The sequence below is a fragment of the Phalacrocorax aristotelis genome, chromosome W (genome assembly GCF_949628215.1).
Source record: "Phalacrocorax aristotelis chromosome W, bGulAri2.1, whole genome shotgun sequence".
Classification (NCBI taxonomy): Eukaryota; Metazoa; Chordata; class Aves; order Suliformes; family Phalacrocoracidae; genus Phalacrocorax; species Phalacrocorax aristotelis.
This window is the reverse complement of record NC_134310.1, coordinates 7,659,976-7,673,436: the sequence shown is the minus strand read 5'-3', so window position 1 is coordinate 7,673,436 and position 13,461 is coordinate 7,659,976. Positions and strand designations below refer to the sequence as shown.

Sequence of the window (13,461 nt, the reverse complement as noted above, 5' to 3'; positions counted from 1 at the left end):
AGGTTACGAGGAGGTGATCCAGATTCCCAAGGGCTCCGTCCACATCGACATCCGGGAGCTGAACCTCTCCATCAACTACCTAGGTGAGATGGGTCTGCAGAACACTGAAATCCCAGCCAGACACCCCTGGATCGGCCATTTCCCTGCAGTTAATAGTGCGTGGTAAAGGCCCAGCATGGAAAAACTCCCACTGCAGCCAAGTATGGAGTTGGGAGTCCCAGCCTGGGGTTGGGGTAGAGGAAGGCAGCAGAGCCTGCCAGCAGGGTGGCGTGTCCCTGGCCAGCGTGGGACACATCATTGCAGCACACACGGCCCCTGTCTCACTGCAGCACTGCCTCTGTCCTGCACTCATGGTTCGGCAGCATAACCCTGAGCAAACCCCCACACCCTGCCATTCCTGGTGCTGTCTGTGGCTCCTTGGTATTCCCCACTCTGCCAGCATGGGGGGAATCCAGTCTGGGGATTAAAAATAGACCTGCTCACATTTTCCTTAGGCTCAATTTTCCAGCCAGACTCCGGCTGTTTTTACCATGGGCTTTTTTCCTTCCCCTTGTCTTCTCTTTCTGCCCTCCAAGTGATCAACAGTGATCACAGAGAGGTGGACTCACTGCTGGTTTGCTGCCTGGTGCCTCCACAGTGGCTCCCCAGGAGCAGGAGCCTGCCCAGATGCTGGCACTGATGGGAGGTCGCAGCAGGGCTCACCTGGCAGCATCCCTCCAAGCCAGCATCCTTGGCTGGGTTCAGGGTTGCCAACATCCCTGCCTGCCCGGCCCAGGTATTCTGGGGACTCCTTGCGTCTATTCAGTCTGGATTTCTGTGCACTGGAGGGACAGCCCAAGCTCGTATCTCTATCGATTGCTGCCACCAGTCTCTCCCACTCCAGGATCTGTCCCTGCACCCCAGTGGGAGGGGAGAGAGCATCCTCCGTCCTCATCAGGACCAAACATCCTCCCTGCTCTAGAGCATCATAGCAATGAGGTCGTTGCCAGCAGCGAGGGCAGGAGTGACGCCGGCGCAGTGTTGGTGGCAGAGAGCAAGCTGGGAGAGCGTGGGAATGCGAGCAGGAGCGAGCAAGCGAGCCGATCTCCCTCTAGTGACTCGCTTGGGCAACTGCAGCCAGGCTCCAGGGGACCAACCTCCTCCCGAACCCCCAGCAGCCAAGACCCAGTTTGCACAGCTGGATTTGAGCCTGGCTTCTTGGGCACAGCTTGTCATGCTGCCAAGTGTCCCCATCACCACCCCGGGCAGCTGGCTGAGCTCCCTGCAGCATCCTCCTTCCACAGCAAGGTGGCAGGCAGGCTGAGGCAAGATGATGGGCACATTAGCCCCACCTCTGCTAGTGACTTTCTGTGTGACCCTGACTCAGGCACCTATTTTGTTTGTCCCACCTATCGCCCCCCGTAAAACGAGGCTGATGACAGTTATCCTCTGTTGTAGCAGTGCTCTGAGCCTGGCAGATGAGAAGTTCCCAGCTGAAGCTAGATGCAGATGCATTCAGCCTTTCTGCTAACCCTTGCTCCCCTGTCCTCGCAGCGCTGAGAGGGGAGAGCGGCGAGTATTACATCAATGGGAAGCTCTCCATTGACCCCCCGCGGCGCTTTGACATCGCAGGCACAACATTCCACTACAAGAGATCCCCAGAGGAGCCTGAGTCCCTGGAGGCCTTGGGACCCACCAACATCACCCTTTTTGTCATGGTTGGTAACACAGTTCCTTCATACCCCCACCTGGTATGGGCCTGGTCTGGGCCAAAGACACCTTGCCATGTCTACATGGGAAATGGAGCTAATCAACCTCTGTCCTTGCTGTCTGGAGTAAAAGGGCACAGACATCAGAGGTAAATTGGGCTAAATCCCCATGTCTCTCTTCCTAATCTGCCAGGCTTTGGGACAATTCAATCTGTAAGTGCACAGGAGCTTGTTCTTTGATAGTGTCACCTTCGTGGCTGCACCAGTCATTCACTGGTGGCTGCCATGTCAATGCTGGAAGGGACTGGAAAGGGAAGATGGGGTATATTTCAGCTGCCCTGGATTTTAGACAGCATGCTAAGGTCATGGGATGCCATCTGGACAGTCGTGACCATGCTGGACTTCAGTGGCACTGATGCCTTGGTGGTGCCTTTCTCTGCAGGTCCTCGTGCGGACAGAGCTGCAAGGGATCCGGTACAAGTTCAATGCACCCATCGGCAGGGATGCCTCAAACCAGTACTCCTGGCACTACACCCCGTGGACCAAATGCTCAGCACTGTGTGCAGGGGGTGAGGTTTGACCCCATGTCACCTCGGGGCAGGGGACACATGTCTGCACTGTGTCTGGGCCATGTGAGACAGCACACAGACATTAGCATCTTATTTGCTCTAAAGGAGCTCTCGGGTTCCTACATATTCCCACCCTGCACTCAGCTACATGTGAGCGGGTGTCAGTCAGCATCATCTTGTGGGCAGAGTGTCAGGGCAAACACCCTGGATGCTGTTCTTCGGCCAGACCGCGGTGTACATGGTAGAGGTGATGGAAGGTGGCATGATATGCTTGAAATTAATTTCCTTGTGCTATGCAGGGCAGGTTGGCCATCAGATCTACGTGTCTGTGAATTGAAACACCGCTGATGCTTCCCTGAATCCCTTGGGCTGGTTCCATGGGGGTTGACACAAAGGTTTGCGCCACATCTCCTGGCTCTGGAGAACCTGGCTCCGGGTGGCTGAGCTGGTATTCAGAAGGAGAGAGAGGCAGTTCCCAAAGCAAGGCTTAATCACATTCCCTGTTTCAAGCTAAGGGCACTGACCTGCTCTTGTGTGCTAGGCCTCAACAAAGTCTTGCCCTGTCTTCTTCCAGCTGTTCCCCCAGTGCTGCCCAGAAAGTCTCACAAGACCAAGGTTAGGACAGGTTTATGTGAGCAGGAGAGATCTCAGGAACGCTTTGAGCCTCCATCTTCTGCAGACTGTGCTGGGTCCTGTCCTGGATGGTGACCCTTCACCCCATCCATTCTTTTCTGGAGATGTAAGAGGCAAAGGAGGCCTTGGTTATGAATAGAGAAGTAGGTTCAGGCTTGACGAGGTGCAGTGACAAGTGTCTGCACCATCTCATTGCCCTCGCAGGAGCAGAGCTGTGGGACTTGTCCCTGAGCCTGGCTCAGCACTGGCCTCAGGGTCCTTCCGTCTTTCCCCTTTGCCCCTTTTTCTTGGCAGGCAGCCAGGTCCAATCTGTGGTATGCAAGAAACTTTCTGATGGCTCAACTGCCTTCAACCATTTCTGTAGCCCTGAAACCAAAATGCCAGAGCGACAGAGGCTGTGTAATACCGAACCGTGTCCCCCAGCGTGAGTACCATGGTTTGGAGCAGATCAAGGGACTGTTTGTGGAAGAGCCAATGTAGAGGAGGCTGAAATTCCCCTCTCTCTGCCATGCCCATGTCAAAATCCCCTGCCACAGTACCCAGGAGTCACACTACCTAGCTGGAGCAGCTCTGCTGGGGAGTGGGGGCGGGGGGCAGTTTTCTCCTCTGTGCCCCGCCATGAGCACAGTACAGCAAGCAACCTGCACAGCCCAAGTGCATCACTGCAGGGAAGGGGCAGTGGCAATGCAGGGAGTAGAAACCTGTCTTCTCCACAGTGCTCTGTGCATGAGGCTACACTGTGCCTTGCTCGGTGAAAGATGTGCCAAGTGTTGGCCAAGGATGGCCTCTGTAGTGTGTCCTCCCTGCGCTGCTCTGCTACTTGCAGAATGGAGCTCTCCCTATCTGGTCCTTTGGTGCAGAGCAGATACTCAGCACAGTCTCTCAAAAATTGTCCCAGCCCCTTCCTGGCTGACCCTTGCCCCTGTCTTGATGGGGAAAGGGAGATGTGGAGGAACTCTATGGTTCAAACAGCTGCCAGGGAGGCCATGGTCAGAGTAGGAATAGGACTCTGAACAGGAGTATGGGGAGAAGCGTGGACCACTGTGCCCCTTGCAAGCCTTGTTGTTTTACCTGTCTCCAGCTGGGTGATTGGGAACTGGTCCGAATGCAGCCGAAGTTGCAACGAAGGCGTCCGCACACGCAGTGTCTTTTGCAAGCGTAAGATCTCTGCCACAGAGGAGAAGACCTTGGATGATGCTTCTTGCACGCATCCACGGCCAAAGATGCTTGAGCCTTGCAATAACCAGACATGTCCTCCGGAGTGGGTTGCCCTGGACTGGTCTGAGGTAAGTGTTTAGCCTCGGCCCTTTCCTCTCTGGTGGCTCCGGTCCTTAGGACAGTCTCAGTCACTAGGCCAGAGCGTTGGTGATGGCTGCTGGCCATGGAGAGCGTTATGTGGGAAATGGTCTTGTAGCTCAGGAGACAGGAAAGGTGGGAGCACTGCTGGGGAGGGCCAGTGCTGCCTCTCTCTACAATTTGCTGTGCATCCTGACCACGTGTGCCCTCTCTTTGCAGTGCACCCCAAGCTGTGGGCCAGGTTTCCGCCACCGCATTGTCCTCTGCAAGAGTGGTGACCACAGTGCAACACTGCCCACCTCTCAGTGCTATGAAGGCTCCAAGCCCCCGACCAGCATGAGGTGCAACCTGCGGCGCTGCCCACCACCACGCTGGGTGACTGGAGAGTGGGGAGAGGTAGGGACAATCCTTTCCATGGGGTTATTGAAGAAGACTGCCTCCCCAGCCCCTCAAATCATAGTCCACATAAGGCTTTCACCTGCCAGCAGAACCCACTGTGGCCAGCACAACTATCTGGGGGGCAGCAGGACTCCGTGGCAGTGTTCTTTGCCCCCACCTTGGCTTAGGAGGCCACTGTGATGGCAGCCTAAATGCATGGCTGACCCAGGGAGTCTCCTAGGCCTAGCAGGGCCCCACAGAAGTCACTGGAGGGCCCCCACAGGTGTCTGAGGGGCAGCACGGCCATGAGGATGGGGAGCAGTGCAGAGTAGTGGGAGCAGTGGGCTGCAGAGGTGGGCTGGGCCACCGCAAGCAGGGCCGCCGCTAGTCCACTTGCCACAGCCCAGCCCAACACCTGCAGCAGGGCAATGCCGACAGTCCTCCCTTCCCTTAACACCCCTTGAGCTGCAGGGTAACACCGGGGTGCAGGAGGCCTGCAAAAGGCTGGTGATTTAGGGCTGGATGGAGAGACCCTCGCTGGGTCCTGGAGGTTCAGGCTAAGCTGTTCAGGAAGCAGGGCTGCAGCGCTCAGCTGTGCTGATGAGGTGCCTGCAGCTGCTGGTGAAGGGATGGATGACTGCATCCAGCACCTTTTGCATCTCCTAAGACCTCACCATGACCTCTCCCCCTGTGTTATTAAAGCCGTGGTGGCTGCCACAGCTCTGTGCTGTGCTGTTTCCCGGCAGTGCTCTGCGCAGTGTGGCCTTGGCCAGCAAAGAAGATCCGTCCAGTGCCTGGCTCACACCGGGCAGCCGTCCAGTGACTGCGTGCAGACCCTGCAGCCCCCTGGCATGCAGCAGTGTGAGACCAAGTGTGAATCGGGACCTACAGACAACCCTGAAGGTGAGGGAGGCAGGGGGGCTGAGGAGGGAAATGTGGAGCACTGCCAGCCTCGGGGGCCACACAGTACAGGGACACTGCAGCCAGCACAGCCCGATTTGGGCTCTAGGTGCTGTGCTGTGGGGTAAGGATCTTGTGGGGAGACCTGATGCTGACCCCTCTGGTCCCAGGCCAAACTGGCATGCTGTAACCCTGATAAATGAAGGAACTGCACCTTGGCAAAGAAATGTTATGAATATTGAGGTTCTCAGTAGCGTCTTCAGCACAGCTGCGTCCTGGCAAGCAGCCTTCAGGAGCTGGGCATTGGGGTGCAAAAGGAACTTGCAAAGGGCTGGTTAGAAGTTCTCCGTGGGGCTCCTCACCCCTAAGGCACCTGTAACCCTGCTTCCCTCTGTCGCCCATCCAGAGTGCAAGGATGTGAACAAGGTGGCCTACTGCCCGCTCGTCCTGAAGTTCAAGTTCTGCAGCCGGACCTACTTCCGACAGATGTGCTGTAAAACATGCCAGGGGCACTAGGGACACAGCGTGACCCCCATGGGAAAACTGGAAGGCAAAAGCTGCGCTGGAGGGTCACCGAACCGTGCCCTTTCTCTCCACCCCAGGAATCTCCCCTGGGTCCAACACAAACACTGGTCGTGCTTCCAGTGGGAGCCGGCATCACCCAAACCCATCCCCCAAAGACATGCACCCTTTTCCCCCAAGCTTCACAATGGCAGGTTCCCAGTTAAACCACTGCCAGCGCTGCAGACACTGCCACGGCCCACTGCAACAGGAACCAGTCGATGAGCGGTGGAAGAGGGAGAAGCTGGGCAGAGCGCGGCAGCAGGGACATTACTTGAAATTCTGACGTTGTTATTTATTAGTAGCGTACCCCGGTCCTGCAGACGCTGAGACAGCCACCAGAGCGGCACCGCTTGCCCCACTGCTGGGTGCTCCTGGGTCGCCCTGCTCTGCGCCCGTCCCCCGAGGGCATCGCGGGGCATCGTGGTCTGCAGTGGGGTGTCCCATGGGAGGCTGAGCGCACTGGGGGCTGCTGCCTTTCCCTCGGGGATGCCAGGGGAGGCAGGGAGGAGGTTTCAGGTGCCACAGGCGACAAGCGTGGCTTGTGGCTGCTGGGCGATGGACGAAGATGAGCTGCTGTGGAGATTGGGGTTGGAGCAGGAAGTTCATTTTCTTGGTTTGCATCCTGTCACCTTGGGACATGCAGCAGGGGACAGAGAGCAGGTCACTCAGTGAGCAGAGCTGTGACACCAGTTTAACTGGGAGAGGGGGTTACACAAACTCTCTTAACAACCTACTTTGATTGGGGTGTCCCCTTATTTTTCCTCAAAGCCCTTGTCACTCTTATGACCATTTTTGATTCCAGAAACACCTTGAAGCATGAGCTGATGTCAGGGTTGAGGTGTGCTCGGGGTTGTAGTCATTTAACGGTCGTGAAGGATGTGCCGGGCTGCAGGAATCACAGCAAAGGAGGATGCAGGACAAGAACTGTCTTGATGACAGTGTCCCCATTGCTGAGCTGTGACTTGGGACCAGTCTGCCTGGCCCTGGCAGGGCCCTCTGCAGCAAACGCCACAGCCTCCACAACGGCTTTGCCTCCAAAGGTGCTTTACTTCCAAAGGTGCTTTGCCTCTGAAAGGTGCTTTGCCTCCAAAGGCAGCCTCACCACATGCCACTGTGGCCTCAGGGTGTCGGTCCCAGTGCCAACCACTCCTGTGCCCTCAGGAGACCTCCAGTGATGGGAAAAGAGCAGGCTTGAAATTCCTCCAGGTCACCTCCTGGCCAAATCTGGGCCAACACATGTCTTCTCCATGGGCCACGGCAGCCTGCAGAGGGGACCTGAATTTAAAATCAACAAAGCATGTGGTTTTTGCTATCATTATTATTTTCAGGCCTTTCTGTATTACAAAGGTGGGTAATCCCGTCCAAAGCCATGTTCTGTTCCCCTTGGGGGACATCTCTATGGTGCAGGGACACAGACAGCCCTGGTTCCCCAGAGCAAACCTCTCTGCCCGGCCAGCCCTCATGTGTCACTCCACCATATGTTTTTTTACCCGCTCACCAGCCAACCACAGTTTCTCTGGTGCTCCACAAATCCTGTTTGGCTGTTGAGTGGGCCTTCATTTGTCTTCCTTCCTGGTGCCATGCTCCATTCTGATATTTTGGTGAGGGGAGGGGGTGTTTTCACCTTTCTATATAGATATATATAATGAAAAATGTTTAACATACTAACTCTGAGGAGGAGCGACGTAACGGCATGATTTATAATAAAGGACTAGCTACGATCCCGGGCGCAGCTTCTAGTCCCGGTCTTGTTTCTCAAGGGGCAACCCAGGGCTCGAGGAAGCCCAACACCACAATGCTTCATGTGCTCATGTTGCAGGAGGAGATTGGGCAGCAGGGGAGAGTTCTCCCTGAACCCCGAGTGACCAGAGCAGGTCAGAGAGGTGGAGGCTCACACAGAGCTGCTTCATGACACATAGGAAGAGGCTCTCCCTTGGCAGAGCTCTCGCGGGTGAGCCGTGCACCCCAGGGGGGCATGGCCCCACCCTTGGTGATGCTGGTTCGGGCTTTTGGTGGGGGACTGTTGAAGAACTGCCAAAACATCACTGATGCTTCCCATGGGGACTGACACAGAGGTTTGCCCATGTCTTGTTGCGCTGGAGAAACAGAGGACAGACTCTTCAGCAGGGCCTGTAGTGATAGGACAGGAGTAATGGTTTTACACTAGAAGAGGAGAGATTCAGACCAGATACAAGGAAGATGTTTATTACAACGAGGGTGATGAATCACTGGCACAGGTTGCCCAGAGAGGTGGGAGATGCCCCGTCCCTGAAAACAATCCATGGCAGGTTGAATGGGGCTCTGAGCGACCTGATCTACTAGAAGATGTCGCTGCTCACTGCAGGGGGTTGAACTAGGTGACCTTTAAAACTCCTTTCCAACCCAAATGATTCTATGTGTCTCTGAGCCAATGATTCCAACCTGGCTGCAGGTAGCTGAGCTGGTATTCAGAAGGAGAGAGAGGCAGTTCCCAAAGCAAGGCTTAATCACATTCCCTGTTTCAAGCTAAGGGCACTGACCTGCTCTTGTGTGCTAGGCCTCAACAAAGTCTTGCCCTGTCTTCTTCCAGCTGTTCCCCCAGTGCTGCCCAGAAAGTCTCACAAGACCAAGGTTAGGACAGGTTAATGTGAGCAGGAGAGATCTCAGGAACACTTTGAGGCTCCATCTTCTGCAGACTCTGCTCACGAGAGAGGTGCCCAGCACAGGGTGCATCTTTGGCACAGATGGTCTCCCTAGTGTGACCTCCCTCTCGGTGCTGCTGTGCTACCTGCTCCCTGGAAAGGGCCAGGCAGACACCCTATGAATATCTGGGGGGCACCAGGGCAGAGCAGGATGGGGAGGGAGACTCCACCACGTTTGAAGGGGGATGGATGCAGGGATGCATGGATGGATACATGCATGGATGGATGGAGATTAACTGTCCTCAAGCTGTGTCAGGGGAAGTTTAGCCTGGATATTTGGAAAAATTTCATTACTCAAGGAGTGGTTTGGCATTGGAACAGGATAGCAAAGGGAGGTGGAGTCACCACCTTCAAGGTGTTCAAAAAATATGTAAGCATAGCATTCCAGGGCATGGTTTAGGAGGCCTGGGCATGTTGGGTTGGGGGTTGAACTTGATGATCCTAGAGGTCTTTTCCAACCTTAAAGATTCTATGATTCTACAATTGATTGATTGATTGATTGATTGATGGCTTGGAGGCACGCGCAGGTCGGCTGCATTAAGGCCCTGGCTTCCCACTCACAGCTGACCTGGCCACTGCAGAGGAGCTGGTCCCACACCGATAGTCTTTGGTGGGGCCAGACCCCCTCAGCATGACGGGATGCCTTCTTCAAGCAGTCCCTGGGATTAGCGTTGCAGCAGCCGGATAGGGCTGCTGGAGTTGGATTGACCTCCATGGCCTCCTCCTGGCCTTCCGGTGGGTTGACCCCCACAGGCTCTGTGCCATCCGCTGCAGTTTTGGATCACCACCAAAAGAGTTTCCACACGTCCTCTTTGCTTTGGCAGCTCTTGTGGTTGCCCTGAGACTGCACTGGGCAGCTCCGCTGGGCGTTGGGCTGCAGCACCCAGAAGCTGCCAGTGGCTGCCTGAGGCTTCCCCGCTCCTGTCCTGCTCCGCTTGCTGGCGCTGCAGGCATGAGCAGCCCAATGAGTGGTGGCCAGGGGCAGGGCTGCCTTTTACTGGGGCAGGGGACAACGGGCAGTGAGGAGGTGGTTTGTGACATCAGGCGGCCACTGTGATGCAACATGGGCCGCTGATGCCCCAGCGCACGGCTGACAGTGGGTCCCTTGTATGTCAGGTGCCTGGCCTGAAAGAGGCCCTGCCTGGGAAGAGCAGGGTGCCCAGGGCTGAGCTGTCCTAAAGGCCTCTGCCCAGTCCCACTCTGGTGGGACCCACTCTCCACACCTCCCACCGCCCCACACATGCTTCGTGGAGGAACTGCTGCTCTGGTCAACAGAAAGAGAAGCAGCCACTGGCTCTGACGTGGCCAATTTCCTTCTCCGGCCACAGCTGCGTGTGAAAGCAAACCCTTACAGCCCTGCTGGCTCTCAGCCTGCTGGTGGGCTGCCCCAAGCCTTGTGTTTGCAGAATTTGCCGTCAACTCCACATCAGACCTCACTCGTTGGCAATATCCTCCCTCCTCCAGCCCTGGCCCTGGTGGGAGGCTGAGTGCTCCAGCCAGCACCCTCTGCTCTGCAATGCAAAGTCCAATATATGGTAAAAAAACCCCAGAAGTCTGAAACCAAAACATGAAAAGAAAAAGCAGTTGTGGGATCACTGTGTGTAAAGCTGTCCCCACATGGCATCAGAGCTTTCCTTTGCCCGGAAATCTCCCTGCTTTCCCCACGCTCTTGGACACCTCTCTGACACCCAAAAAGGAGGGCTTTCCTGCCAGGGCGATGGGGCTGCATGGCTGCTCACCCTTTCGGGCCCTGGGGACCCTACCAGGTGCCCCAACCCTAGCAGGGAGTGCAGTCCCAGGGTGAGCTGCACAGCAGCTGAGTGCTGCTGGGCACGGACAGCCCTTGCTCTGGGTGCATGTGGAGCAGCACGGACTTGCTGCAGCGGTGACAGGTTGAGGCCTGCGCATGCCACTTCCAACTCTGTGGGCTCTGGCACTGCCATGCTGGGGGAGTGGAGGGGCCACCTCAGGATGGCAGGTCTGCAGGGGACAGTGGAGAAGTGTGCTCAGGCCTTGGCTTTATGCCACTGTTTCATTTGCCTGCTCTTGGCCTCTTTCTGTTGCGGGGCTGAGCACTGCCAAGGAGCTGGGCCCACCCTAGGTCTGCTGGAATTGGATCGACCTCCATGGCTGCCTCCTGGTCTTCCAGTGGGTTGGCCTCCATGGTCTCACAGAACCACAGAATGGCAGGGGCTGGAAGGGACTTCTGGAGACCATTCCTTCCAACCCCCTGCTTGAGCAGGTGGTGAGCCCCACAGGACTGAAGTGCTGCTGAAATGAAGCAGGAGCCGGCTGAAATCCCTCATCGAGTGAGGGGAGGTGTGGGGAACTATGGGGAGTACTATATCGTCCGAAGAGAAGTCAGTATTGAGCCTAATGGAGGGATTCCTACGAAAGCACAAGGTTGATATCAACTCGCAGTCATTAAAGAGAATTTTGAAGTGGGTATCGATGAACTGTGAGGGGGTCGATGCAGTTAACATTTTTAACTCTGAAACTTGAGACGAAGCAGGAGTTAAATTGTGGGATAGAGCAACAAGGTCGGATAAAATTGTGGCAGAGCTCTTAACTCCCTGGAGACAAATATTAGAACTTATGTGCAAGCAGGAAGCTAGTTACCAAGATGCCAGAGAGTGTGAGTCCGCCGCTCCCCGTGACACCACACTACCCACTGCCCCCCCAATGCCAGCTAAATCTGAGGTCCCAGAAAAAAGGAAAGGCATTCGATGTAAGACTCAAGTTTACCTAGGGTCCCGTTTGATCCTGGACCCATTGATACAGAGAAAGAACCTGATTTGTACTCCCCGGACCCACATGATCAATGGCAAGCCATCCGTAAAGAGGCATTAGCCGCTGGGGATCATGAGCTGGCTGCAAAGATCATAGCTCCTGTCATCTATGATCCCAATCAACAACCAAGACGGGAAGGACAACTTTTCCATTATTAAGGAAATGCGACGAGGAGCAATAGAATTTGGCCTGGGATCCCCATATTCAAGGAACATGTTGGGGTCAATAATGAAATCTTTTACCCTGGTGGCCCATGATTGCCTACAACCCTGCAAGGGCTATTTGTTTTACCTGGTGTTATTGATTCAGATTACTCTGGTGAAACCAAAATTATGGCCTGGACTCCCACCCCACCCTGCACTATTGTGCAAGGCTCACAAATAGCTCAGTTAGTCTACTTTAATGCCTATCCCCCACAAGCCACTGACACAGTACGAGGGTTTCAAGGCTTTGGATCAACAGGAGCCCCGCATAATTTGTGGGCCCAAACAGTGAGTGTTACGCGCCCCATGCTGCACTATACCCTGACGGCGAAAGACAAGAAATCTATCTGATTAGCCAGTATTATTGACACTGGTGCTGATGTCACCATCATCTCTAAAGAACTGTGGCCCAAAGACTGGCCTCTGGTGCAACTTGGGGAAGCTTTAGCTGGAATTGGTGGGAATGCTTTACCTTTGCAGAGTGAAAACACGATATTAATCGAAGGGCCTGACAAACATGTAGCATCGGTGAGCCCGTCTGTATTAGCAACACCAATTACATTATGGGGACGGGACTGTATGAGTCTGTGGGAGGTGAAAATTGGGTCAAATTTATCCTGAGGGCCAGTGCGGCACAAGCCACCTTAGAAGTGACACGGACAACACAAACTGCAGTATGGGTGGAACAGTGGCCCCTGCCTGTTGTCAAATCGCACCATTTACACGAATTAGTTGATGAACAATTATGTGCAGAACGCATAGTACCTACCACTAGTCCACGGAATTCACCTGTGTTTGTGATTCAGAAGAAAAGTGGTAAATGGCATCTCTTACATGACCTAAGGAAAATTAATGCCGTAATGGAGGATATGGGTGCACTACAACCAGGCATGCCGTCACCTGCCATGATCCCCCGCAATTGGCACCTTACTACTATTGATTTAAAAGACTGGTTTTTTACAATTCCTTTGCATCCTAACGATGCCCCTAAATTTGCATTTTCAGTCCCTTCCATTAATATTAGTGAGCCCCACAAACACTATCATTGGGTAGTGTTGCCACAAGGCATGAAAAATAGCCCTATGATATGTCAATGGTTTGTAGCGAAAGCCCTATCCCTGGTACGTGAACAATTTGCTGAAGCACTTATCTATCACTATATGGATGATATCCTTATAGACACAGAATCTGATGAAAGTATGCAAATGACCTTAGTGTTTGCACCCCACCGAATAAAGCAGGCCGGTCTGCAAATTGCACCAGAGAAGATTCAACAGGCGAGCCCATGGCAGTATTTAGGGTGGAGAATAACAGAGTGAAAAATCAGGCCACAACATGTAAAAATCCAAACTAATGTCATGACACTTCACGATTTACAAAAACTCTTAGGTACTATTAATTGGGTTCAACCTCTGTTAGGTATTACGAATCATGAATTAAGCCCTTTATTTTCTCTATTGAAAGGTAACCCTGAGCTTTTATCACCTCGTGTTTTAACCCCTGAAGTGACGGTGGCACTTACAAAGGTTTCTGACGTCAAGCTTGACTTCACGTCAAGCAGATCGCGCCTGTCCTGAACTACCCTTTCAACTAGTCATCTTGAATCCATCTACCCAGCCATATGCGCTGCTTTATCAGTGGGATGTAACATGCAATGACCCCTTAGTGATAATCGAAAAGATATTTCTTGCTAATCAGTTACATAAGACTGTCATGATGCGTCCTGAAAGCTTTGCCCTGCTAATTATGAAAGCACAAC

The 13,461-nt window shown here is 54.2% G+C and overlaps 1 protein-coding gene across 6 annotated transcripts in view; it reads left to right on the top strand.

Moving 5' to 3' along the window:
* ADAMTS10 (ADAM metallopeptidase with thrombospondin type 1 motif 10) overlaps window positions 1–7,754 on the top strand; it is a 77,172-nt gene extending 69,418 nt beyond the window's left edge. For 3 of the 6 annotated variants that reach the window (XM_075076700.1, XM_075076702.1, XM_075076699.1), the window contains exons 18-25: window positions 3–83; window positions 1,534–1,697; window positions 2,131–2,257; window positions 3,185–3,314; window positions 3,972–4,176; window positions 4,406–4,582; window positions 5,311–5,467; window positions 5,871–7,754. In XM_075076700.1, coding sequence (XP_074932801.1) covers window positions 3–83; window positions 1,534–1,697; window positions 2,131–2,257; window positions 3,185–3,314; window positions 3,972–4,176; window positions 4,406–4,582; window positions 5,311–5,467; window positions 5,871–5,980 — 1,151 coding nt within the window. In that variant the 3' untranslated portion in view covers window positions 5,981–7,754. The other 3 variants (XR_012657637.1, XM_075076703.1, XM_075076704.1) reach the window with 3 other exon arrangements.
* Window positions 7,755–13,461: the final 5,707 nt, after the last annotated feature.